General features: G+C 53.3%; 10 protein-coding genes across 10 annotated transcripts; 3 read left to right on the forward strand and 7 right to left on the reverse strand.

The window, feature by feature from the left end:
* Positions 1–656: 656 nt before the first annotated feature.
* On the reverse strand, positions 657–2,555 carry AYO20_03955 (hypothetical protein; the record flags this gene model as incomplete). Its single annotated transcript, XM_022642254.1, has 2 exons — positions 657–1,797; positions 1,996–2,555. The coding sequence occupies 2 exons, from the start codon at positions 2,553–2,555 to the stop codon at positions 657–659; spliced, it is 1,701 nt and encodes a 566-aa protein (XP_022501635.1).
* A 954-nt stretch (positions 2,556–3,509) lies between these two features.
* Positions 3,510–5,959, reverse strand: AYO20_03956 (hypothetical protein; the record flags this gene model as incomplete). The annotated part of the gene is made up of 2 exons (XM_022642255.1): positions 3,510–5,351; positions 5,489–5,959. The coding sequence occupies 2 exons, from the start codon at positions 5,957–5,959 to the stop codon at positions 3,510–3,512; spliced, it is 2,313 nt and encodes a 770-aa protein (XP_022501636.1).
* A 1,522-nt stretch (positions 5,960–7,481) lies between these two features.
* On the forward strand, positions 7,482–9,345 carry AYO20_03957 (hypothetical protein; the record flags this gene model as incomplete). Its single annotated transcript, XM_022642256.1, has 2 exons — positions 7,482–7,921; positions 7,971–9,345. 2 exons carry the CDS (start codon positions 7,482–7,484, stop codon positions 9,343–9,345), a joined length of 1,815 nt encoding a protein of 604 aa, XP_022501637.1.
* Positions 9,346–10,115: 770 nt separating this feature from the next.
* On the reverse strand, positions 10,116–11,165 carry AYO20_03958 (hypothetical protein; the record flags this gene model as incomplete). Its single annotated transcript, XM_022642257.1, has 3 exons — positions 10,116–10,346; positions 10,415–10,657; positions 10,722–11,165. The coding sequence occupies 3 exons, from the start codon at positions 11,163–11,165 to the stop codon at positions 10,116–10,118; spliced, it is 918 nt and encodes a 305-aa protein (XP_022501638.1).
* A 962-nt stretch (positions 11,166–12,127) lies between these two features.
* AYO20_03959 (hypothetical protein) lies at positions 12,128–13,958 on the forward strand (the record flags this gene model as incomplete). Its single annotated transcript, XM_022642258.1, has 2 exons — positions 12,128–12,298; positions 12,354–13,958. 2 exons carry the CDS (start codon positions 12,128–12,130, stop codon positions 13,956–13,958), a joined length of 1,776 nt encoding a protein of 591 aa, XP_022501639.1.
* Positions 13,959–14,548: 590 nt separating this feature from the next.
* Positions 14,549–15,448, reverse strand: AYO20_03960 (hypothetical protein; the record flags this gene model as incomplete). The annotated part of the gene is made up of 1 exon (XM_022642259.1): positions 14,549–15,448. The coding sequence occupies one exon, from the start codon at positions 15,446–15,448 to the stop codon at positions 14,549–14,551; it is 900 nt and encodes a 299-aa protein (XP_022501640.1).
* Positions 15,449–16,414: 966 nt separating this feature from the next.
* Positions 16,415–18,318, reverse strand: AYO20_03961 (hypothetical protein; the record flags this gene model as incomplete). Its single annotated transcript, XM_022642260.1, has 4 exons — positions 16,415–16,522; positions 16,599–16,697; positions 16,776–18,031; positions 18,126–18,318. The coding sequence occupies 4 exons, from the start codon at positions 18,316–18,318 to the stop codon at positions 16,415–16,417; spliced, it is 1,656 nt and encodes a 551-aa protein (XP_022501641.1).
* A 1,755-nt stretch (positions 18,319–20,073) lies between these two features.
* On the reverse strand, positions 20,074–22,509 carry AYO20_03962 (hypothetical protein; the record flags this gene model as incomplete). The annotated part of the gene is made up of 2 exons (XM_022642261.1): positions 20,074–21,428; positions 21,534–22,509. The coding sequence occupies 2 exons, from the start codon at positions 22,507–22,509 to the stop codon at positions 20,074–20,076; spliced, it is 2,331 nt and encodes a 776-aa protein (XP_022501642.1).
* A 959-nt stretch (positions 22,510–23,468) lies between these two features.
* Positions 23,469–24,353, reverse strand: AYO20_03963 (hypothetical protein; the record flags this gene model as incomplete). The annotated part of the gene is made up of 2 exons (XM_022642262.1): positions 23,469–24,051; positions 24,184–24,353. 2 exons carry the CDS (start codon positions 24,351–24,353, stop codon positions 23,469–23,471), a joined length of 753 nt encoding a protein of 250 aa, XP_022501643.1.
* Positions 24,354–25,097: 744 nt separating this feature from the next.
* On the forward strand, positions 25,098–25,922 carry AYO20_03964 (hypothetical protein; the record flags this gene model as incomplete). The annotated part of the gene is made up of 1 exon (XM_022642263.1): positions 25,098–25,922. One exon carries the CDS (start codon positions 25,098–25,100, stop codon positions 25,920–25,922), a length of 825 nt encoding a protein of 274 aa, XP_022501644.1.
* Between the last annotated feature and the right edge of the window lie 512 nt (positions 25,923–26,434).

Below are 26,434 nucleotides of genomic sequence, written 5' to 3' on the forward strand. Positions count from 1 at the left end.
ATGTGCTAGAACCCAGCCTTCCTGCCAACCTGCCAGTGTTGCATTCGCAAACCCGTCTTTTTTTGTCGTTCTGTTTCGGATCACTGCGTGAGCCTCTAGTGTGGGTGTTGGAGTTTTAAGGAAAGTCAGGTTTTTGGATCATTTTCTCCTCCCAGAATATGTGTGTGTGTGTGTGTGTGTGTGTGTGTGTGTGTGTGTGTGTGTGTGTATTCCTTTCTTTCACTACGTGTCTCTTTAATCCACTCTTCTCCCCCACCAACATGTCTCTTTCCTTCTACCAAAAGAAGAACATCTTCACCAAGGTCCAGTCTGCCTAGGCGCTGTGAATGGTTTGTCGACCACGCGCCGTGCGATGATCTCCTTTACATTACATTGCACATTGCACATTGCGTATGCACTCGGTAACTCGTTACATATAGTCTGATAATGGCCAGCATAGACTCGGTATTAGGCCCGATAAAACCTCCGCTAGTCAAAAGTTTAAAAAGATTAAGCTTAGTTTTAGCCGAATGATGCTTGTATGAAGGTGTCTCCACACTTGCCTCTTGGAGTACTCTACCATAAAAGAGGACGTCCTCGAAGAAATATTCGCCGCTTGCATGCTCATTCCTGGAGCTATGATAACGGACTCTAACCGAATGATCGGACTGCCCCATTCATGTAGCCGACTTTGCATTCAAGTTCCGGCCATTGTCGTACACGCGATCACCAGTCCCGTTGATGATGTGGTTGATGGCGCTAAACGGCTTCCCATTTAGCCACTGCGTTGTCAAGTGGTTCATCTGGATGCCGGATCCCGTCGGCGTCTCAATAGCATTGTCGAGCTCGACCTGGTTGTCAAAATTGCAGTAGATCCCGAGGCCCTTCCCGATATGGGTGCTGACATGGTCCCCTACTTTGTACGACGCATAGCCTTTGCCGCCCGAGGTCTTTTGCCACGAGTTCTGGTCGGGGATGTCGTAGGGAATCTCCGACTGGTACATATAAACCTGGCCACCGTTGCCGTTCCAAATGGTCTGGAACTTTTGAAAGTGCTCTACGAACAGGCCGTAGGCGACCACGTTCTGACCCGCAACCGTCAGTCCATTCTCAGCTGAATTCACGGTCCAACCAACCGCCCCAGGGTTGCCGTGGTCTGCGCGCCAGATCCAGATGTTGTCGAGGATTACATTGTTGGAGTTGATGGTGACGCAGTTCAGTGTCGAGCCTGCTGCTGCTCCCCCCACGCGGCAGGAGAGATCGAACAATGCAGTGGGATTTGTACTGTGGTCACTTGAACTGCTCGCATCCCCTATGACCAGAAGCTGGGAAGATCGTGTGGGACCCGCATCGAAGATGATCCCACTGATAGATACGCCGTCGACGTCATCGATGACCATAGCCGGCGTGCCGTTGTCAGGGACCAATGTGGCCATTCCAAGACCTAAGATGACGGTGTCGGGGTATTTGACCTCGAGGCTTCTGGAGAGATGATAGACGCCGGGTGTGAGAATCAAGTGGTAGCCTTGGTGAAGGGCGTCGTTGATCGAGTCGGCAGTATCTGAGGTCGCTTTGGCAATATAGAATTGGCTGATGGGTAGCGTTGTGGCCGAGTCCTGGACCGTAGACCAGCTTGTCCCCTGGCTGTCCTTCTTCAACTTCGGCACTTGCACGGCGTAGTCGTTCTCGAAGATGAGATAGGGCTTTTCACGGATGACAGGGGTCTTATCAATCACCGTGAAAGGTTGATCGGGCCATGATCCGGATGGAGGTTGCTCGTCGCCGACGAAAACCATGTTCCAGACACCGCCAATCCATCTAATTAGCACCATGTCACGTTAGCGAGTGGCCATGAGACGCGGCTTCCAGCAGGAATAACGTCAATTTTCCAAAGTGCTGGTGCAGATGGTCTGTGTCGTATTCGCAACATATTTCTCACCCAATAGCGGAGCAGACCTAGGGGATACGACGTGATTGAGGGATCGCTCCATGATCCGGGGTGATGAATGGACTTACTTTGTGAGAGTCGAATTGCGCGATACAAATTGCTGCTGGGAGCCGGAAATGATTTGATTATCAATAGCCGAGTCTGCAATGAATCCCCCACTGGAATAGTTGGTCGGATAACGCCAGTCGAAGAGAAACAGCTGTCCGTGAACAATATGCACGCGGCGCAAGAAGGTGGCCTGGGAGACAGCCCAGCCGCTAATATCTCCGTTGGTCGTAGGGACGATGGAGAGATTTTCGACACCACGCCAGAAGCTGTTCAGTGCCAGGCCTTCGGTGCTGGTTGCCAACGATTGTACGCCACCTGTGATCGCCACATCGTTCGGCGAATGCCCTAGTCCGTGGACGGTCATGTAGTAGCCCACATCTACGTTGAGATTGTATGATCCCGGCTTGAAGAGATAGGCATGGCGTTCAGGACCGAATTGGTTGGTGTCCTGACCCTGGAAGATGGGGACTATGGTTGAGGTGATGTCAGCCATGGGCATCGACGGGTCGAAGATGTGCACATTGGGACCAAAGTCCGCTGGGTCTGGGTTTGTTGGTGTGGGACGGGATGTTGATGTCATGTTGCTTCGCCACTCGAGTCTACAGACTGAACAGTGAGTAGGAGGATGCTCTAGATGTTGTGAGAGAGTACTTCGAATTTCTTTTTCTCCTTGAGTGTAAGAGCCACAGAATGACCGATTTAGATAGCGCCATGGACGCTTTTTGTACTCGACAACAACCTACCTCTTTGTCTATTTGAGTGTTACAATGGTGGTCTCAATGCACCACCTTCTCTTCAGCTGCAGGGGCATTTGCCTCGTTCAAGCAACGCAGAGAGGGGAAACGAAGGCGGTCTAGCAGCAGCATCTAGGCTTCGATTGGAGATGGAGTGTGTGGGTATTTGCAGCAGGTCGTGACCCGCAGCCGTAGGCTCTTGTCCTCAGCTGAACGGTGATGATTCGCAAAAGAGCTCTTCATGCAGGGGGCTTGCAACCGGTCAAGAAAGTTTGCCTAGCTGCAGCCAGCCGGACAGAGCATATCAGCTAGTCGATCCGTGCGTGGGACAAGCTCGTGTCTGTTGGTTGTCATGCGGACAGTGTAGCTGAAGCAACACGAGGTGTGAGAGTTGAAGAGTTGAAGCTGAGGGCCATCAAAAGGGCGAGTTTCGTCTTGGCGCAGCACGTGATCTGATAGTCTTCGGCAGACTTTCCTTATCTGACGTCCAACTGTCAGCCTCGTCAGCCTCATTCAGCCTTGCCCTTGAGGAATAAAAGTACACAAAGTAAAGAGTCGACGTGCGAGGATGGGAGTTGAGCTGTTTTTCATTGCTTCAGTATACATGTACATATGTGTGTATGCATCCTCCCTCCTCGCAAATCCATTGAGCGAAGTGTGTCATCATCGTCGTCGTCGTCCCTGGTCGTGTATACATGCTCTTCACCTCATGTCATCGGTCGCGGGCAGCCAAATTGACAACAAAACCTTCTCTTAGATGATCATACAAAGCCCCTAACACAAGAATCATCCCCCGTCACTCAGCCGCGATATGACATCTGGCCATCAAAGTCCTGCATGATCATATCCCACTGTGCCCAGTCCATGGGCATATCCCCCACATCCAGGTCTTGCGCCAAGGTCGGCTGCGACGCCAGCATAATGCCGTCTCCCGCAAGAGGCGTCGGGATGGGCTGAAATGCTGGGAGCGGTAGCTGATGCGGTGCCCCCGCGCCGCCAGAGAAACCACCCATAGGGAGTTGGGAAGTATCGAAGTTGCTGGTCGATTGCTCCGACAAGGGAGCAGTGTCCCACCCAATGCCAGTCGAGTATTGTTCGCTGTTCTTGTCACCGACGGCCGCGTTATCGACATTTTCGGGCGCATTGACCGACGAACCCGTAGCGGCCGTCGTAGCACGCATGAGCGGCCCATTTTCGCGCTGCTCGCGGAGGATCCTGATATACTCGGGCGTCACCTTCGGGAAAACACCACGGGTAGTCTCACGCAGTGCAGCTTCCCTTGCGCTATAGGCTTTGAGACATAGACTCCCGACTGCGACATGCAGCGGCTTTTTGTAATCAGTCACAAACTGAGGATGATGCCGGTAGATCTCGTCGATCTCTTGCCATGCCTTGTCGACTTCGTCGCCAAGTGTGCGTTCTTTGAGTTCATTGAGAATGTAGATGAAGGCTTGCCATGCAAAGAACACTCTGGTGTGCCACATAAACCTCCGCAACTGCTTGGACGAATGGGCCAAATTGATGCCTTCGAGAAGTTTCATCGAGATGTTCCAGAGATACTCTTTTTCAGAAGGAGGAACATCCTTTTCTTTGGCCCATTTGCGGGGATGGTGGGCCATGAGCCTCATGCTGTTGATGGCTCCTCTCCCGATTATGATCGCCATGAATTGTATGGGATTGGACGGGTCGCAGTATCTCAGAAACTTTTCTTCCAGTCGCTGTTCCAGCTCGTTGATAAAGGCATCCCTCTCTTCCAGGTAACTGCTAAAGGGCGAGTCAATGCGCAGGTGCTCAAGAGCCACAGTCGATCTCTGTTTGAACTTCTCCTTCCAAAAGTTACCGAGCTCGCAGCGCAGAAGGCATGATATCATCTCCGTAGGTCGTGTGTGAGAGACTGGCGGCTCCTTCATATCCGGGTAAATGTCCTCGTCGTTGACATTGCTGGGTATCAGCGTATCAGACATGGAGAAATCACCGGATCGACCAGAGCCACTGAGCTCTGCTGACCGGAAATCCAAGGTCGTGATTTGCCACCACAGACGTCGACGCATTTCCGTCTCAAACGGCGAGACCCCCAGACTCGTTCCATCGCGATGAAGTCCCATGCCCTGCCCGATGCGACTCGCCACCCCGGCCAAAGTCCAAGTGGTTCGGGCATCGTAGTCTTCGCGCATGGTCAAAAGGTAGAGGAAGAACGCCTGAAGGACCACCAGCTCTGACGTTGCCATGAATCTCGCCCTGGCAAGGGCTTTACGGGTCGCGTGTCGGTATCTTGCGAGCAGAATCTTTCGAGGCTCACCAAGCTTCATTTCACACTCGTCATCGTCGATCGAGTAGACGGCTGAGCTGTAGATGGCAAACATCAGTGCCTCGAAACCTCGCGGTATGCTATCGAGATGTGAGGAGGCTTGAACCAGTGTCTTATGGAGAGTTGGTTGATGAATCAGCTTGGACATTGGATTGATATTATCCAGGAAGATTTGCCACAGGACGAGGATATTAGTTGGCGAAGGGTGTAATTGCTGGACCGGATTGCTAGAGGGGGTATAGCCGAGAATGAAGTCGGCGCTCTCTTCAATGGGAGAGCCGATTTCATCCTCGTCCTCGGAATACTCGGCGATAGCTTCATTGGGTTGTCGGAACTACAGAAGCCAGATCAGCCATTCACCATCGACGATACAGAGAACACGTCCCGAGGACAAGATCTGTGTCTCTGGATAAGAGATTTTTTTTCCCGCTCGAAACGCGAGAAGCCCTGGCAAATGTTGAGAAATCTCACCTCGTCAGATACACTTGCCCAAAGAGGGTTTTCAATGAAGCGGGATTTCCCTTGGTCCACAATCAACTGGCCGGATTTCTTGAGCTCGGGCGGGTACGCAGCGAAGATTTCGCGCTGCTTTCTGATGACAGTTTCTGCGGCAGGGCTCAGCTGCTGTGGAGAGCCTAGAGGCTGCGAGGTCAAAGGACTCTCAACTGTTGTCAACGCCAAAGGCACAGTGGGAGTGAGTTCATTGTCGATATCAACGCCTTTGCTCTTGAGGAGTTCTTCGCACTTCTTGAGTCGGGCAAGTAGCAGCTCCTCATGTGTACGTTTCTTCCTGCGGCGAGGGGCAGGCGGAATACGGAAGGTACATTCGACATTGGACTTGGCGCAATTCGAGCAGGGGTTCTGCTTGTCGCATTTGACCTTGCGCTCAAAGCACCGAATGCAGGAGAATGCCTTCCCCGGAGAAGGTCCAGCGGCGCTCATGTCTTTAGCCAGATGTTCTTAGAGACATGCAGGTGAAGAAGACGCCTGACTTCCGCGTGATGTTGGGGAATTGCCTGCGCGAGTGACAAAGGGAGGGTAGCACCATGTGAACTATCATGTCGATCCTCAACGGGAAAGAAAGTAGTAAATCTAAGCAGAGAAGGAAATGCAACTCTACTTCAAAATTGGCTGATATATGAGATGGACGATGTGGGAAGAATGATGGTTATTGGCTGGACTTGAAGCTGCAGCTGGACATGAAAAAATCAGGCAGCCGGCAAATTGGACGCAGGGTAGAGAAGGTCATTGACCACTTTGCGATTCAGGAAGCGAAGAAGATACGAAGCAGATACGAACAGCCAACAGATCGGTGCCAAGCAGCACGTGACACATGCAGACACTGATCTGATGCACGTGATATTTTAGTCAGCAGGTACATCTGTATCCACTTGCAGCTTCCGCGTTGGGTCAGTACGCGTATTAATACGCGTAGAGAACTTGACCGCGTTCTTGATCAGTCTCCCTTCTCATAACCACTCTCAGTCTTCTCCTTCATCGTCTTCTGAAGAGAATATATAAGTCCGACTCAATCAAATTAATTGCCCTGATATTGCCCTGCGGATCTGCAGTCTGTTGTTCCTAGTCACCCAACTAGGCCACGAAGAAGCTCTGGTGGATTCAATAGCCAATGAATCTGTAAATTGCACCAACGTTTGCGCCCACTCAGCAGTGGTTGAGGGACGAAGATCTTCGCTACTGGTCATTTCCACCCTCGTGTGCGGTGTGGAGTTATGCACTTCGGACCGACTTTGATCGTCCCCTCACTGTCAAAACAATGGTGATACACGTCCTTCAAAGATGACTTTCTCATTATTTGTCCACATCTTGCCTATGAACTTTGCCTTAACTACAGGCAGTGGAGTTTCCCTCTAGTCAGGCGACCGAGTTACACCATCCATCGACTTTTCAGCGAAGACTCGACTTGGCTATGTCCAGTCCCTTAAGCTTGAGCTAGCAAGTGCCCAAAAAGCTGGGGTTCTTCAGTAGGCTCGCCTGCTGATCCTTCTTCAAGAACATGGCCCAACTGGCGGGGTTGTTTCCATGCCATCATCCAGTTCCGCACGGTAGGTTGGACTATTTATCTTTGAGTGTGGACCGCTCAATCTGTGAAGCCTCGTTCTCGGAAGTTGGAGCAAATATTTCTGCTCGGTCGAAGGCTTTTGTCCGCTTCTTGTGCTTTTCCAACCCCAATCTCGGGGCATTTGGCACCAAGAGCACAACAATCGGAAGTTATGGCCGAATCACATCCAACAACAATCATCTTCAGCCTTGCATAATTGAAGCAATCCCAGATTCTTGGGGGTGGTCGATCTGTTGCTTTTGGACAGGCCCACCGGTATCTGTGCGACAAGCGGGTATATGTCTGGAAAACATTTCCCATATTCCTCTTTCTACTGCTTTTGATGGCAGTTCTTGAGAAATCCCGTAGCTGTTTGTTTTCATGCCCAGCACAGTTCTCATCATGTCTGTCACTAATCCCAGGCAGTGTGAAGGCGACATCAGCGATGCCGCAAAAGTGATTCACGCACTCCTACAGAATTTGAAATTGCACAAAGGCGCCAAACGGAAGCACAAGGTCGACTTGCAATATCTACAACACTACCTACTTCCCAAACTTCATCTAATGGGAGGTTATGTCAGAGATATTCTTGATTGCGACGACCATCCGCGCAAAGCTGAGTGGGAGGCTGATCTGGGAGCGCTCGGGCAAGCCTGGCAAAACTTCGAAGAATATCTCAAAAGTCGACATGGCCTGTTATTTGAGCGCCCTGACCACGACTGTGCGACGGACGACCTTGCCGCCTGGACTTGGGATGAGCTCTCTGTGGAAATCGAACATGTGAAGCAAACAGCCCAAGCTGCTTTGGACGACATGGATAGACTCATTCTCCTCGAAATATGGTATGTTAGCCCACCCTCGAAACAGTTATATGCGGAAATTGGCTGACAGGGGCACCTTCAGCGAGAGATTTGGGCTCGTCTTGCCCAGGCTTGACACTATGTTCGAGAAGATTGAGAGTTACGGCGACTGCGTGTCGACCTATCGCAAAGACGTCCAGGAAGTGCTCTGGACAATTCGATCCAACAAGCAAGACTTTAAGTCGCTGAAGGGTTTACTTGAACGGAGAATGGCCGATCTTGTGCAGAGAATGGGTGATAGCCAAAGCGCTCTTGAAGCCCTCAAATCGCAACTGCAATTCATGTCAGAAAAGTTGAACCTGTTGCTCGCCCAGCTTTCTCAACAGCGCAAAAACTGCGAGACCAAGGCTGACAGGAAGTACCTGGACCAGCTGCGTAAGGAGGTCAAGAAGCAGACCGCTTCGGTAGCACGTTTGAGGTCTTCAGTCGACGAGACCTCGGGCGTCATGGCCGAGTTCTTGCGCGCCTCGGGGGAACCGGACGTCGGAAAGGAGAATTCGCACTGGTTTAGCAGGATGACGTCGTCTCTCGAGAGGCTCTGCGACGTCCTTAAGCGACAAGCCTCCATCTTCATGTTTTGGAGACGGGCGAAATCTACAGGCGAAACTTCCGACGATCACGAGGTCAGCGAGATCCCTGACAGCGCATCAGAGCCTCAGAAGGAATCTCCGGACACGAAAGAAGTCCAGGATGGCGATTCTGTGTATTCAACGACGCTTGACGAGCATTCGCCTCCCGTCTTGAACGAGAACCCCGATCCCGTTCTATCGGAGACCAGCACTTCACCCTCGGAGATGGCACTGGAAGCTCCTCCGCTCCAGGAGAAGACTGCAGGAATCAGCATTCGAGACTTGGCCATCCTACTTGCTTCACCGGATGAAGAGGATGAAGACGAAGAGGAGGACGAAATGAAGGAAGAGGAAGAAGCAGCAGCGGGAACAACCACCACAGGTGTCATGACGACCTCCGTGCCTCCTCTTCCGCGCAGATCCTCCGCCCGAAGAAGATCTTCTGTCAGGAAATCCTACCAGTACGTGCTGCGGACCGCGGCCTCCACCCAACGCCAATCTTTCTCTCTCTCGGCCGTGCCAGAGTACTTGAGTCCTGCCGCCGCTGGCGCCATGGCAAAGTCACGGAGGATGTCACGCGCACAACTTTCGACCTCTTCGTCATGGTCCTCTATGTCCTTGGCCATGTCCTTGTCCGAGGCCGATTCTCCGTGTCCAGACTTCGCGGCACAGGCCTCGTTGCCGTCACCACCTTCGTCCGTCTACGACGAGTCTTTTCCTCCGGAGACGACGCACCGGCACACTGTCGCTACGGTGCAGGACAGAGCCCTGGCGTTGTCGCTGCTTGAGCAGCTTGAGAAGCGGTTCAGCTTGACGGTCTTGACGGCATGCGACTGAACCAAGATGCCTTTGTCGGTGACTGATCACCCCGAAGCCAGAAATCGAAAGCTGCAGCCAAACCGCTCAATAAAGAAGAGCACGGCGATACGCGAGCCATAGCTCTTCCCAATCCGGGTGGATTGAATGGATGCGGAAGAGGGCCATTTTTCAATTCCCACCAAGATACTTATCTTCAACTATATATGTACGTCCTTGTTGTCGACGTACCTTTCAACTTCGGATGCACCGTGGAGGGGGAATGGATCCCCTGATTATTCACGTCGATGTAATTCGCGGCTTCTCTGCTTGTGGTCTGGCTACCTACCTACCTTGATACCTAGAATACCTAGATACTCAGATACCCATTGCTCACTTTCGGCGTTTCGGTTCTATGCAGGGTTATTGTTCTCTACGGGTTTCCTGTCCCGTACGGGCAACCGGGTTATAATGTATTTTCAGACATAATGATATCTTCTCCTGCATATTAGCTATGCTATGCATACTGTAGCAGGTCGATGATGGTTGTTCAACTTTGGATATACTTGTGCAAGAAGTGTGGCTAGGGTTGGGTGGGTATTGGAGTTGCGACAACGTGGCCAGCTAGCTTATATCTAGCACATTAAATGTATTATTTCAAGGAAATGCCAGTCTGCATTTAGCTAGCAAAGAAGCCTCCTTTTATCCACAGGGACCATTCGAAGAGTCATTCACCCGCCACCGCTATTCTAGCCCAATGTTGAACCGTTGACCTCCATGATTGTCAACCACACCTAGGCTAGGCTATCGGGTCAACCGTTCACAATCACCCCGCCGTTCGGGTGCAAGCTCTGTCCGCTAATCATGCTGCTGTCCGAGCTTGCCAGGAACACAAAGCACGTGGCAATTTCGCTCGGTTGTGCAGGGCGGCCCAGGGGCGAGGTGAATTGCTTTTGCGCGTCTTCGTTCATGGTACTCGGGATGAGGGGCGTCCATACTGGACCGGGACAAACAGCGTTGACTCGGATGCCCTTGCTCATTTGCTGGTTTGCGAGGCCGCGCGTAAACGAGATGATTGCTGCCAAGCAACAGTTAGAATGGTCTTAACTACCCAGGCTGATTGAGGGGAGAACTTGCCTCCTTTGCTAGATGTGTAGTCTAGAAGGTCGGGTCGCCCGATGTAAGCATTGATTGATGCGTTGTTGATTATGGCATCACCACGCTTCATATGTGGGACAAGGAACTTGGCAAGGTAAAAGTATGGGTGGATGTTCGTCTCGAATGTCTTGTGCCATTGCTCAATGGAGATGTCTGTGATGTCCATCTGCATCATCTGGTACGCGGCATTGTTGACCTGTGTGTTGTGTGTTGGGGTCAGCAGGCTGCACCTACTAGAAGTCAGGACTTGGGCCACATACCAAAATGTTGACTCTGCCCATGGCCTGCAGCGCGGCGTCTACCACCTTTTGACAATTCTCGGGTCGCCTAAGGTCGGTGGAGAAGAGATGACACGTCCGTCCAAGTTTCTCGACCCGGCGCTTGGTCTCTTGAGCATCTTCCTCTTCTTCTGCTAGGTAGACGATGAAACTGTCGGCACCTTCCATGGCATACAAAATCGCTATCGCCCGTCCAATGCCGCTGTCTCCACCAGTGATGAGAGCCTTCTTGCCCTCTAACTTTCCAGCCGCCTTGTATGGCTGCCACCCGCCGTCCGCAGTTGGGAGTTTATCATGAATAGCCTCAACGGGCAAATCACCCTCTTTCCCGGGAGGATCTTGGTGAGAGACCGGTGGGAGAAAGCCCTGCTCGAATTGGCCCTTGCCACCAGTAGCCTCTTTGACTGTGTTTTTAATTGTCTCCATGATTCCGCGAGAAGAAGTTGGCTGTATGTCAGGTGTTAGGAAGTTCGAACGAGGAAATGAGGAATGGGTGAGATGAGGCTTCGTAGTTATGAATTTTCATTGTTATGGAGGTCAACGTCATTTTGAATCCTGATGTCACTGAAGCATTTCACGTGGGCGGGCAAACGGTGCCTCTGAGGCGGAAAACATTCCCGGCAGTGCGTGTCCCTTTTGGAGTATCTTATTCTCGGCTCATGAAAGGGCATAGTATCATTTTCTGCATGAGAAGATCTCACTCAAGCTGGCGTTGTGAACGTGAAAGAAATCCTTGTGACAAAGGTAAAGTGATGGTGAAGTGGAGGACAGGGACAGAGACAGAGACTCGCGAAATAGAGAAGCGAGACTTCCAGCCAATGGGGAAAAAGGGCTGCGTCTGACACCGAATTAGTGCCTCACCATCTTTGTTCTGCCTGCGTCTCTTCCTCACCCTGCGTCTTCACTTCACTTCTCACTCCACTGCAGACGTCTCTCGCGGACAATCACCTCAAAGAATGCAGCCATTGTCCTTGCTGAGCAACTTGATCCGAGAGCTGATTTGCCCCAGGTCCATCTTTGTGCACTGACTCGGACGCAGCTTCGGTCCTCGGGCCCGAATCTCGGTCTCCACGACTTACATCCACTCCTCCAGTCCCCGTTGACCGGCGCTTTGGATCAGAAGAGATGGTTCTGCTACATTGCCGCTTTCAGTATGGCTGCTTCATTCAGTCTCTTTTTCGCGTCCGAGAGAGTATACTGGTCCATTTGCCTGTGGCCTGTTCGCAAATACACCACCCACGGTAGGTTTGTCATGGAGGAGAACACGAGACCCATGTCGAATATTAACGTCCTCTTCGCCATTCTCATGTTGAAGCATTCGTACCTGGCCTGCAACTTTCATAATTTACAATTACAGGAAATCCAGATCACTTACAGCCTTCAACCATATGGCGCAAAAGGAGCCATCCACAGACTCGCAGAACCACCCTAGTGGAGAGGCTTCTAAACCAGCCACTCCTCCCAGCGTTGAAGCTGACAACCAAGATGAATACCCTCCCCTCTCGAAGGTTATTGTCATTGTTGCTGCAATGATGTGTACCGCTTTCCTGGTCGCATTGGTAATAGCATCAGAAATTCCCATTCATTCGTCTCAAGAACTGACAAGCTAGCCAGGACCGTTTGATCATCGCCACAGCCATTCCCGTCATCACCAACCATTTCAACTCCCTGGCAGACGTGGGTTGGTATGCATCAGCCTATCTCCTCACAATGTCTGCGTTCCAACTCTTCATCGGCCGGATCTACACCTTCTACAACCCTAAGACGGTATACATTGCCTGCATCGCGATATTCGAGTTGGGCTCTTTAGTCTGCGGCACTGCTCCAAACTCGACCGCACTTATAATCGGTCGTGCGATTGCCGGGATAGGCAGCGCAGGCATTTTCTCAGGGGCCATCACAATGATTGTCTACCTCGTCCCATTAGACAAGCGACCTGCCTGGAGCGGCATCTTTGGCGCCGTGTTTGCAGTCGCTTCGGTCGCCGGACCTTTGCTGGGCGGCGTCTTTACCGACAAGATCTCTTGGAGGTGGTGCTTCTACATCAACCTTCCCATCGGTGGTGCTATGATGGTGGTGCTATTCTTTGTACTTCAGCTTCCAGAGGGCGCCACCAAAAGAACCAAAATTCCTTTGAAGGAACAACTGCAGAAACTTGACCCTCTTGGGACAGCGGTCTTCATTCCTTCTATTGTCTGCCTCCTTTTGGCCTTACAGTGGGGAGGTATCACATACGAGTGGTCCAACGCTCGCATCATTGTCTTGTTGATCCTTTCGGGAATACTTTTCAGCATTTTCGTTTACCTGCAACATGTCTTTCAGGAGAACGCTACCATCCCCCCTCGGATCATCAAAACCCGCTCCGTCGCCGCTGGCGTGCTATATGCATTTTTCAGCGGGTCAGGAATGATGACCACAGTTTACTTTCTGCCTATCTGGTTCCAAGCCATCAAGGGTGCCTCGGCCGTTCACTCGGGAATCATGAATCTTCCGGCTGTTTTGGGCATCACCTGCTCCTCCATGCTCGCTGGCTTTGCAACCCGCAAGATTGGATACTTCACGCAATGGATGTACCTGTCGTGCATTTTGACGTCCGTTGGCGGAGGGCTCATTAGCACCTTTACAACCACCACACCTCATCCACAGTGGATCGGGTATCAGGCAATCTGGGGGCTAGGTCTGGGTTTGGGCATGCAACAGCCTAGTGTAGCTGCACAAGTTGCACTGGCCCGCAAGGACGTGGCGACGGGTGCATCGATGATGTTCTTTGCGCAGACGTTGGGCGGTTCCATCTTTGTCAGCGTGGCCAACAACATATTCGACAACACCCTTGCGTCCGATCTGGAGAAAATTCCGGGTGTGAACGCGGATGTGGTCACGCACGTGGGAGCCACTGATCTTCGTGGCATTGTGCCGCCACCGCTCTTGCACTCCGTGCTCGTCGCGTACAATGACGCGCTGAGAACTGCCTTTTATGTCGGTGTGGCTGCATCGGCGGCGACCATCCTTGGGGCTTTGGCCATGGAGTGGAAGAATCTGAAAAAGGTTGCAGCTGCTCAAAAAGCCGCGGCCAAGGCAGCGAAAGAGGCTGCAGCGAGCCAGCAGGACGAAAGCAAACCCTGCTCGCCTGATGGGCCAGATACTGACACAAAATTGAGCACTGACGGGGCAAACTATGAGGTTGGTGAGGAGAAGAAAAATGCCATCGACAAGGTCTAGTGGCCCTACTGATACCAAATTCCGAACTTTCTTTGCTCAAATCTATCTTGTCCCTTCTTGGGTTCTCATGTCTTTAAATAACGCATGGCTAGTGTATGAGAGGAGACGATACAGTTCAATGTTGGACACTTACACACGAAAACCAAGCATTCAAGAGACATTGGTCTATAGCTCAGGAGAGAATCGAGTCAAGCAATAGAATAGATAGATAAGAGATAGATAATCTTTTATTGTCGAATCTTATCCATCTGTTAAATAATCATGTTTTGGCCACACGTCTGTTGTAGCTTATGCTTTATATCCCTCCTTGTCGGTGAGTGAGATATGTAGGGGCGGTAACCAGGTTCATGAGGAAACGGTGAGCTCTTGAATTTCAACAAGCCTGCTGACCGATTTCCTGCGTCGATCGAAACGTGTAAATGGCATGTAAATGGCATGTAAATGGCATGTAAATGACATATGCTATGAATGGCTAGGTAAGTGACCAGTGCACGAGGGGGGTACGCTCTTGTTGGTGGCTGCATTGGACCTTTTTCGGTTGCATTATACCTCTCGTGGCGAGTACATTGAGCACCACATGGTACCAACGTCTACGGCCCACTGCCGGCACTGAGGATATAGCCGCCATCCACGGCGACGGTCTGGCCGTTCAGGTACTGGTTGGTGGCGGCGAAGAGGATGGCGTTGGCCATGTCGTGGTCCTCCCCCGGCCGGCGGGCGGGGACCTTGCTCTCGTACTTTTCGCGGGGGATGTGGGACTTTTGGTCGCCGCCGCTGTCGCCGGCGGTCATCTCGCTGGGGAAGACGCCCGGGGCGATGCTGTTGATGCGGACCTTGAGCCCGTTCTGGGCGACCTCGTTGGCCAGCATGACCGAGAGGTGGTTCGCGGCGGCCTTGGACGCGTTGTAGGCGAAGTGGTGCTGGGCCGTCTTGACGATGCCCGAGATGGAGGTGATGTTGATGACGGTGCCGGAGAAGTTGTCGTTGTGCTCGTGCGCGGCCTGCAGGAGCGGCAGGAAGGCCGTCGTCATGAAGAACAGCTGCGGCACGTTGGTCCGGTACGTGTCGGTCCACATGTCGAACGTCTCGTCGGCGTCGTCGAACAGGTTCTGGGACATCTCCTCGGCCGACGACGCCTCGGTCTGCTGCGTGTTGAGCGAGATGCCCGCGTTGTTGACCAGGATGCACAGGCACTTCTCCTTGGACGAGATCTCGCCCACGAGTCTCTTGATGTCGTCCTTCTGCGACACGTCCGCCGTCACGGGGATGATCTGGCCGGGGATGTCCTGGCCGTACAGCTCGGCCACCCGCTCGAGCTTCTCCTCGGTCCGTCCGCAGATGTAGACTTTGGCCCCGTTGGTCGCCAGCGCCTGCGTGATCATCAGCCCGATGCCGCTGCCGCCGCCCGTCACGAGGGCCACTTTGTTAGAGACGTCGAACAGTTTGTCGAGCTTGAATGACTGATTGCGCGAGTTCACGTTTGATGCCATGGTGGGCGACGAGGATGAGAAGTGACGTTGCAGGGTCTGGAGGCGAGGCTGAGCCGTCGTGATGGGCGGGTGATGCAGAGATGAGAGAAGAAGGCGAGTTCGGTGAGCACCGAGTCGAACTGAGGTGGGCGTGAGGTATGTTTGAACAGCTATGCAGTGAGGCTTGAGCGGCATTGAGGTTTTGAGGTGGAGGTTGTGAGGAAAATGAGTTGAGGAGAGGTGTGAGTGATGATGTTTATAAAGGGATTTATTTCCCATCTTGATGTGATGTGCCTCACTCCTTGCTTTACTCGCCCTCAATCACACCAACTCACCTTTTCTCCACCGTGAAGCCATTCCAATGGCTGGGCTGCTTTTCCCACGTCAACGTTATGACGCTCCGATGATGAAATGGCCCGAGGCGAGACGACGAGGCCGACGGATCTCTTTTCCGCCACAATTCCCACTTTCCTCATGTCCCTGCTCTTCTCATTGACCTCTGACGGGGACAAGGATCATCAAAAGGTCCAGACCTCGACGCCATCTTATCCTCAAAACACTAACTACCACACCCGTAAAGTCCCTTCGCCATGCCTTGCACTAGCGGTCTACATCCTCTACCGTACCGGGCCGACCTCTCCACAGCCTCGCCTGCGTTCTACCACTTCACCTCATCTCTGGCAGAAGATGCCACCTCGACTATAGAAGACAGAGAAAAGAGAAAGGTCTAGTCAGAATAAACCCGGCTTGGTGTCTAGGTGAGGCTGCAAAGTGGGACTGGTACAAGATAAAGTCAGACTGTCCGGAGGGTGTGGCTAGGTAGCACTGAATGGGCAGGTCAACACGTTCTCATGTCATTGAGTTATGGTATAGAGATGGTATAGATTCCTCCATCAAGGACCAACTTTCGTGCGTTTGCATAGCCGCAAATATGCAGCATTCGTCTCTCCTCGTCGTCACTGGCAACAAACCAGACCAGACACCGTCTTAGGCCACTTGGGATGACGACTTCTTCTCCTCGCTGTCTGCGGCATAGAGCTCCTCCTCTCTGATCTGGTACTTGGCAGATTTGCGGGCTGGGACATTGTTTTGGAACTGTAACCGTCCATCTTGGTCAGCGCACGGCAACGACAGTGTACCAATCAGCCAAATCGGAGCGTGTTTCTCTTACCATGAAATCCAGCTCGCCAAAGGTTCTGTCTTTGGTCTCAAACAGGCGGAAGTAGCCCCACAGCAAGGTCAATGTCGCAAGGCCAGCCCAGAAGAAAGCCTTGAGTCATCAGACGTCAGCAAGAACATGGCAATGGAAAAGCAATAAAGAAATGATGTGGGAATTCGCGGAACATACAGTCTTCCCCTTGGCATTCCATGCTCCCGGAGAAATCAGCTCAGGCTGAAGCAGTCCACCGCAGATTATGTTCCCAACATAATACGTGCTGCGCGCCAGGACCACCGTCTGCGTCCGGAGGCGAGTTGAGCCAATCTCGGCGACGAGTGTGTAGATGATGGGCCCCACGGTCATGGAGTACGCCCCCAGCCAGACAAGACACAGGATCGACTGTCCCCACGCAAGACTCTTGGTCTGTGATGGCAGAGCCAGGAAACCGATGGTCCACAAAATCACCACCAGACAGGTAAATCCAGTGAGCCAGATGATGCGACGACCCCAGCGATAAATGTAAAACCAAGAGATGATGGTACCCAGAAAAGCAATGCCGGTCCCGGCCAACGAGATGGCATACGCGGCATTGGCGCTGATACCGGTCTGTTGGAAAAAGAAGGATCCGCTGTAGCAGAGTGCGCCGCCGTTCGTGATCTGGGAGAGGAAGCCCATGCAGGCAATCTCAGTCCGCCGGCGGTTTGTGCCTCGGAAAGCATCCCAGAGATTAACACCGGCTCGCTCCTGGAGCTCGAGTTTGTTCGTGTGAACCATCATAGCAATAGTGGCATCGATCTCGCCATGGTGTTCTGGCTGGGTCAGCCTTTCCAACGATTTTCTGGCGGCTTCAATTCGGTCCGTTCGGACAAAGTACCAGGGCGACTCCGGCGCGAACCAAGCAGCCAGGAAGAGCGGGATCGGCCAAATCCATTGGATCGCAAAAGCTATGCGATAACTCCACTGCGTCGTGTTGTTGACGAGGCCTTTGAGGACACCAGCGGAGATAAACTGCCCAATGCACCAGCAGAGGTTGACGTACGCGGTGAGATACCCTCGAATAGCCAAAGGTGTGACCTCAGCCGCGTATGAGGGCCCGGTCGTGGCAAAAACACCCCAGGGGATGTTGCAGAGGAACTGTCCGACGAGCATGACTTCAATGGTAGGGGCGAAGAAGACGATGAAAATGAGCCCAGCCAGCGAGAACAAGTTAACCATGAGTACCTTGCGGTGGCCCCATCTGGCTGTGGCCCAACCGTTCAACAAAGCGCCGATAATGTTGGCAAAGGCACCCAGGCAGTTAAAGCGTTGCTGCCAGTTGGCCGAGATCTGGTAGCCGCTCTCCTCGTTCAGAAATTCTCCGTACTTGCGTCGAAAGCTCGGATAGCCGTAGAACGAGCCTAACAGCGTGACGTCGTAGCCCTCCATGACGACGGTGGTGGAGATGACTGCTCGAGGACTTAGTTTTGCTCTGAGGAGAACCAGATATCCAACTCGCTGGCTGGCCAGATACCTCTGTCTGGAGTCCGGGGCTCAACTTACGAATCGACCAGAATGCCGCGCGCTTGTACGCCTTCAAAGCTTGAAAGACACCCATGCTGTGCTCTTGGGCAGTGCCCTCGAGGGCACCACTGGCAAGGGTAGCATCGTGGAGACCCACGTCCTTGAGATAACCGAGTCCATCGTCCGATGTTTCAAAGTGGATTGTATCTCCTGCCTTCTGTTCGGCGGCCATCTCTTACCAAGGTGGTGAAGAGGGAATGACTCGTCCCTTGTGCTGTGGGAGTTGAGATAAGAATGATGGAATTCTTTGAGAACTGGCAATGATTTACACAAGAGTGGAGGGTCACAGACCTTATATATTCTCCGGATGCAAGCAGGATCCCTTGGAACGGTCCAGAGACATTATCCAACAACGGTGGAGATGTAACCAACCCGTTGGATGTTCAATTTCACAATTGGTGTAGGCCCAGACAGCTCCTTCGATCGAGCCGGGACACCTCTTGACGGACGAGCCATACGTGAGACCACTCTGACGGGTAATTTGCAATGTTCGCTTCGAGAGTAGCTGCGTATTACTGTTCAAGCGACTTGGTCGAAGAGTGTCCTCATCGCCGAACCCACCGGGCAGTTTCCAAAAGCAGAACTGGTAGCGACAGAATGCCATGAAGAATGCTACATTGTCTCAAAGCTTGTCCTTTTGATAGTAGCAATCCATAGTCGCCAAAGGTAGGAGGAGCGGGGGTTCGGCTGATTGAACCAGTACTCTGGGGGGTTTCTTGGGCGCAACCATGGGGCCCCGGCTTTTCACTGTGGAAACCGCCTAGTCCGCCCTCCTCATATCACGCAAGGTACCAAGAGCTGTTATCCCAAATTGGGGCAAAGGTGGCACCTATTGATTATCCGGGGCCAGACACTCAACGTTCCCTCGTGAGATATCCCGCTGTCGTTTGTATGTCGGCTAAAGTCGCAGCCAATCCTCTTCGAAATGGAATTCCTGGGGCGCTCATGTAACGGTACAACTTCGGTGGGAGTGGGACGTTGTTGGCTCGGTCTGGGGCAAAAACGAGTCAGATCCGAGGTTCCCGCCGGAAGATAACCCAGAATATGCCCCATAGTTGGAGAGGATCTTGTCACAGTGGCATGGGCAGGATGGAAGGCGACTTGAAGGATCGCCAAGTGGAGAAGACCAACTTCGTTTAGGATGTCGTTCTATTCTGGTTCTGGCACGGTGCTTTGGTCGTCCGCATTTTAGGACTTGGTCAGATTCGGGCCCAGGTTGGAAGTTGAGATGGTTCCAAACCTCGCCATATTTGAGGCGACGTCGGTAGAGTAACGATTGGTCAGTGGGTCAAGTCGGCCGCAGGTAGAGCATGCCTCATAAGAGCAGTAGAGAAAGCGTTGTCAGTTGGTTGTTAGGTCTCATGATGCTGCCTTTGGGGCAACTTCTCGTCCTCAGAGAGGAACCCATGGCGATTCTTTCGCACGACACCTTTTCGACTGTTGCTTGTTCACCAAATTGATCAAATGGGCGGTCTGGGCGGCCACGTTGGGTAGAAAACGCGTTCCTTTGCCCCAGACGCAGGCACGCAGGGCACGCAGGCACTCGTTTGGCCTGTTTGGCCTGTTTGGCAGGTTTGTACAGTTTTCCTTCTGTAATGGCCACATACTATTAAGATATGTAGTTATGTACCTACGTATACTCGGTCTACATTTGTCATTCGTTCTGCATCTCGGAAGAGGTCAACCGCGGGTCCGTTCCTCCCACATTTGTTCATTGTCGTCACATATTCGGATCCAAAACTGCAATGCACCCGCTCCTGTGATAACCAAAGAGGCTTGACAAGGATCAGATATTGAGTACTCGATGTATCCCACGGCGCCTCTACTGATTCCAGGTTGGCTCTACTCTATTTTTGGTCTATCGTACGAATGACACGCTCAAACCACAAGACCACGTCCTCGAGTCTCCGATCAAACTGGTCGATATCTATGCCTTTGACAAATCCAGAACTTGGACGCTTTCTATCCCTTTGATTACAAGACTCTGATCGACGGTAAACGTCCTTGATACCCGCGACACGTCCCCTGCCTCGACGAGCTCGACCGTTTTTTCACCTGCTAGTGGCCCGTTGACTAGGACCTGCAGACCCGTGGAGATGTCTCCATCCGGCGCCTTCAGGGTCGGATTGTATGGGACCACAGCTCCAGGCCTGATAAGCAGCGGCAAGGTATCGAATTTGTGTTTTTCCGTGTACCACCGGCCTTCCTCATATGTTTTGCCGTGGTCAAAGAAACTCCGCCACTTGGACTCCGTGGCAGGGGTGGCATCCGCGTCTGCCCGAGAGAACGGGACGTAGAAGGTCACTTCTCCCCCCTTATCAAATACCGGCGCGACAAGGAGCTCGCTGCCGAGCATATACTGGGTGTCCAGAGGCCAGACGTTCATGTCGGTTTCTCCAAACTCGAGGAACATGGCTCGCATGACGGGCGTGCCCTTGAGATGGCCTTGGAGCGCCGCGCGCAAGAGGTACGGCATCAGCGCCAGTTTCCGCTCTGCACTCTCCTTCAGGACCTTGCTGCAGGCTTGATCCTCGCCCGGGTATTTCTCTGGATCGTAGATCCAAGGCACGCGGTAGCTCGAGCTGCCGTGTAGACGGGAGTGGCTCCCCAACAGCCCGAATTGGACCCAGCGCTTGTATAGGGCTGGATCGGGCAGCCCTTCAAAGCCACCAATATCGTGAGCCCAAAAGGCAAAGCCCGAGAGCGCGAGGGAGAGTCCGCCGCGCAACGTCTCGGCCATGGCTTCAAACGTGCTCTCGCAGTCTCCTCCCCAATGGACGGGGAGTTGCTGCCCTCCGGCCGTAGCAGATCGCGCAAAGAGACACGGCGCCTTGCCCTTGACCTGCATCGCCTCGTACACGGTCTTGTTGTACAGGTAGGCGTAGAAGTTGTGCATGCGCACGCTGTCGCTGCCGTCGTGGTACGTGACCTGGTGCGGGAGGAAAGGGATGCGCTCGCCAAAGTCGGTCTTGAAGCTGTCCACGCCCATGTCCATCAACCTCCGCAGGTGCGAGGCGTACCACTCCCGCGCGGCTGGGTTGGTGAAGTCCACCACGGCCATGCCGGCTTGCCAGTTGTCCCATTGCCAGACGGTCGGCCGCGGCGTGCCAGCGCGCATGATGAAGTAGCCCTTCTTCTTCCCTTCGAGGAACAGGGGCGACGCCTGCGCAATGTACGGGTTGATCCAGACGCAGACCTTCATGCCGCGCTCCTTCAGGCGGCGCAGGTAGCCCTGGGCATCTGGGAAGTTTTCGTCGTCGAATTGGAAGTCGCACCATTGAACTATTCACTCGGCTGTCAGTATGTTGGTTGGCTTACAGCTGCAGAATGTAACTCAAAACGGAAGGGAAGCGATCGAAGGACCAATCTGCCACGGAGAATACCCACAGGACTTCATCCAGAAACAGTCAAAATGGAAAACACTCAGAGGGATGTCCCGCGACTTGAACCCCTCGAGGAACGACGTGACCGTCTGCTCGTCGTACGACGTGGTGAAAGAGGTCGTGAGCCAGAGACCGTAGGACCACGCCGGCGGCAATCCAGGACGACCGGTCAGGGCCGTGTAGCGGTCCAAGATGTCTTTGGGCGACGGGCCCGCGATGACCATGTACTCGAGGCTCTCGCCCTGGAGGGCAATGTTGACCCGCGTGGTCCGCTCCGACTGGATCTCCAGCATGACCTTGCCCGGGTTGTTGACGAAGACGCCGTATCCACGACTGGACAGGTAGAAGGGGACGTTTTTGTACGTCAGCTCGGAACTGGTCCCGCCGTCCTCGTTCCAGACGTCGACCGTCTGCCCGTTCTTCACAAACGGGCCGAACCGCTCCCCGAGGCCGTAGATCTTCTCGTGGACCGAGAGGTCGAGCTCCAAGAGGATATAGTTGTCCTGCTGCGCGTACATGCCCTCGTCGATCCTGTACCTGGGCGAGTCCGAGGACGACACCACGGCGATGGACCGCAATGAGTGGCCGGTGAGTCTTTTCGAGTTGGACGAGTATGTGAATGCCAGCTGGTTGGGGGCGGTGTTGACGGACAAGGCCAGCGGTCCACTCGTATAGTCTAGCGATCGGCCCTTGGAGTGGTTGATCTCCGGGGTCGTCGGCGACTCGAACAGGGGGAAATGAGGGCCCCGATCCTCCTCGCCGGTCCAGTGGGAGAAGTTCACGGCGACGACACCCTGGAGCGGAGTGCGGACTCGAGCAGAGAGGGTGCCAACGTTGAGGGTGTCGCCCCGGCTCCTCTGCGTCTTTGTGAGCAGGAGGTCGACGGCGTTGTGTTCATCGACGTGAAGCCGCTCCACGTTGCCCATCCAGTTGAAAGACACGCCCGACCGGGTCCGCCACATCCCTTCTGTAAACTTCATGATGTCGGTCGTGTGACGGCGACTATTTGACCAGATTTTGTATCTCCTTTTCCCGCTGGTCCTGACTTACTTATCAGCAGCAGACAAGGCCTTTTTCAAGCATTTTGCTTTTCAGACATTGATTCCACGCAGAGCACGGTTTGGGAATATGAAGAAATTCCTACAAAGAGGTACATTTCCCTGGAGGCCTATCACATCAGGAGCCGTCTGTAGTTTGTGGATGTGCTCTGGAGCGCAGCGGTCCCAACTTTTGCAATTGGCCAAAAAGGGCAAACTCCGGAGGCGGGAGAATAATTCCTTCCCAGCTCGCCAGGTACTGTACCTCGTACTTTGGCGGGCATGGATGATACCCTACCAACCTGCCTGCCCAGACTATACGAGGTAGTAGCGGAGTAATCAGTGTCAACCAAGGACCCACGACCCAGGGCCAAGAGCCCAAGGAAAGCCCCAGTACCTCATCGGCCCCAACTTTGGGGCGACTTTGGGTAATACTTCGGGTCATACGGTGGTTATTATGGTTGGGACTTTTAGGCAGAATGCGGGAATCCTTTTTCCTAGAAGCCAAAAAGGTAAAGAAGTCGGTAAGCGAGGAGCGAGAAGGATCAGTAAAAGAAGGCTCAAGTAATGTAAATGTGGTGGGTTTTTATGTATGGTGTATGAATGTTTTATGCATGGCGACATGTGTATACACAGATGTGTTCATGGGGATATCTAGTAGTAGGTAGGTGGGTGGGTAGGTAGGTACAAGGTGGCATGTGGTAGGATGGCTATGCAAGTCCTCGGTAGTGGTTAGGTGGCTCCATCTATACGTTCCTCGTTCACGGGAGGAATTTTTGTTGATAATCTATCTATTAATTTTATTTGTTGAGCAGAGAACTGATCGTAACCATCTAGGTATCTGTCTATACAACTGACGGGCCGCAATTTCATCGCTCAATACCGCCCTATGGGATCTCTACTCAATCATTCTTCTCCATGTACGGCACACACGCCTCATACACGTCCCTGAAGCCCGGGTAGCGCATATTCCGCAGAAACACGCCCTCGTCCACCACCCGCGCGTTCTGGAGCGACCCAGCGATGAAGAAGTCGGTGTAGCTGGGACGGGCACCCAGCACAAAGGGCCCGTCAGCGCGGTTCGTGCGCATCAGCTCGCCCACGGCGCGCATGCCGTCGTCCACAGCGGCCCAGCTCTCGTCCTCTTTGGCCTCATCAAGTAGGTCCTCGAGCCGGCGGTGGTCGCCTAGCGGAGCCTCGCGCGTGCGCCGAAAGTACTCCTGCCCGCGGGGCGACAGGATGTGCACTTCGCGCGGTAATATCGACGCGCGGAACACCTTCCCAGCCACGGCGCGTGCTTGGGTCTCGATCTCCCGGCCGAGCTCCGATGTCAACGGCACCGGCGGGTCCGGGTACGTTGATTCGAGGAACTGGGCGATCGCGCCCGACTCCATCATGGACGTGTTGCTCGAGACGTGGTGGATCGCCGGCACGGTGTACTTGATCTGGGATGACGAACTGGTTCCGCTCGAGGGGGCGATGCCTCTAATAGCAGGGTTGTCATCAAGTGAGGGAGAATGCCTACCTCTCTAGCTCGTGGTGGAAGAGGGACATGGTATCTAAAGTATGGAGCTGGGAATGGCAAGGAGAAAATTGTACAAGGGGTCGAACACTCACAGCCCTTTCAGCGTCGGCTCAATGTCCGGAAACTCGACAAAGATGGTCTGGTACGGGATTCGTTTGTAGTTGAGCATCAGGCGGACGCGCCAGACAGCGGGCGAGAAGCAGACGTTCTTGGTGCAGGCCAGGTCGTAGAGGATGATTTCAGGTTGTGTTTGGGCGGCCATGTTGTGCACACAGGACTCGACTACTCGTATTGTCCGCTGGGGTTTAGGGATTAGAGCAGTCGAGAGGGATAAAATATAGAAAGCTGCTTATAGTGTGGCCTGGCACCCCAGGACCAGGCACCAGCCAGGAGGTAAAGATATTACGTCACCAGCCTCGTGTGGAATTCGTAGCCTTGTGCGGGGTACATGACTCGTGCATACGGCCCCATGCACCCCAATCGGGTAATTGTTAACCAAGCTGCCAAGGTACGAGGGGTTGTGTACTCGCTCGTACACCTGGCACTCAATGCTACATGGGTATCCAGGCAGCTCGAGGTAGCCATATCCATCTTAGCAGGAGTTTGCCGCTTATGTATACCATACACTGATTGACAAACAGTATAGTTCCTTGGTCTCTAGGCAGATACTGTCTCTGTCTATAGAGCTTCTGCCAGCCAGGAGGAACAGATCAACCACAAGATGGACGAGACGAACAAGGACACTCACTGCTCATCACTCTTCTCTGGTCTGCCGAACAATCGATACTAAAGCACTCGAGTCGTCCAAAGCAATATCCGAAGTGACCCTGTCGATCCAAATTCGGACGGCATTGCCCCGAGAAACAACCACTAATCCTGGTCAGCGAAGCCCACATCTACCGACGCCTCTGGCCATCTCCTCCCTGTCTCTTTTGCCATCTTTCACTCGTGCGGAATCTTCGAATCCTGGCTTCATCTCATTCCCAAATTCTCAACCCCGCCCAGTATGTCCATGACAATAGAAGAATGCGCGACTCCTCGGCCCCCCAAGCCCACCCCGGCCACACCCAACAATGTTTTTGAGCAACTCTCCATGAAAGGTCGGTTGGTGTGCATCACCGGTGCGTCGGACGGCATTGGTTTTGCGGTCGCCGAAGCCATGGCAGAAGCTGGCGCCAATCTCGCACTCTGGTACAACACGAACGACGCCGCCAAATCCAAGGGGCAACAATTGGCGTCTCAACATGGCATCAAGGTCAGAGCGTACCAGGTCGATGTTTCAGAGCCGTCGCGGGTCCAACAGGCGGTGGACGAGGTGGTGAAAGACTTTGGCCGTTTGGATGTGTTCGTCGCCAACGCCGGGATGGCCATCTCAAAACCGATTCTTGAGCAGACAGTTGACGAGTATCGAAAGCAGATGTCAGTGAACGTGGACGGCGTTTTCTTCTGTGCCAAGTACGCGGGCGAGGTCTTCAAACAACAAGGTCGAGGGAATCTGATCATCACGTCCAGCATGTCGGCCCACATAGTCAACGTACCTGTCGATCAGCCTGTGTACAACGCGACCAAGGCAGCCGTCACCCATCTCGGCAAGAGTCTCGCGAGAGAGTGGAGGGACTTTGCGCGCGTCAACGTTGTGAGTCCTGGATTCTTCCAGACAAAGATGGGGGCCTCCGCGCTATGTGAGAATGAGGGCCATCGCATGGCAGTGCTGGGTCGCCAGGGTCATGTCCGGGAACTCAAGGGTCTCTACTTGTACCTGGCGAGTGATGCCTCAAGCTTCCAGACTGGAAGTGATGTCCTTATTGACGGAGGCTACACTCTGCCATGAGAGCCGGGAAGATGTAGCTGTTATTCGAGTGGAAAGCAAGGGATCGACAAAGGTGAGACCCATGGGAGAGTCGGTAAGGCTGAGAATCTTCGGGGGTTGTTTCTCCGAGGTTCCACTGCGGGTTTCTTGGGCAGCGTGGCAGGCAGCCTCATCATCCCTTGCTCCTTCCTTCTTTCCACCTTCCGCCTTCGATCTTTCACTTTCCACCTCCAAACTTCAATCTTCCGATGATATGTCATGTGGCCCAGACCCCCGCCCTCCTCTGTGACGAAGAGTCTGCTATGGCTCTATCTCGCGTTGCCTATCTTAGCTGCAGAGCCTGTCTCTCCCTGATGTTACACAAATGACGATACCACATCCGACACACCCAATGATAGCCCTGGTGGTCCCAATGAGGCTCTGTGCGCCCAAACAAACACCTTGCCGGGCATCCGGCAATTGCGGCCATTGTCTAGACCGCACATGGAGTGCTCGACGCCCGACTGAAATGCAGCTAATTAAGAAGAGTCCCC

The sequence above is a fragment of the Fonsecaea nubica genome (genome assembly GCF_001646965.1).
Source record: "Fonsecaea nubica strain CBS 269.64 chromosome Unknown Scaff20, whole genome shotgun sequence".
NCBI lineage: Eukaryota > Fungi > Ascomycota > Eurotiomycetes > Chaetothyriales > Herpotrichiellaceae > Fonsecaea > Fonsecaea nubica.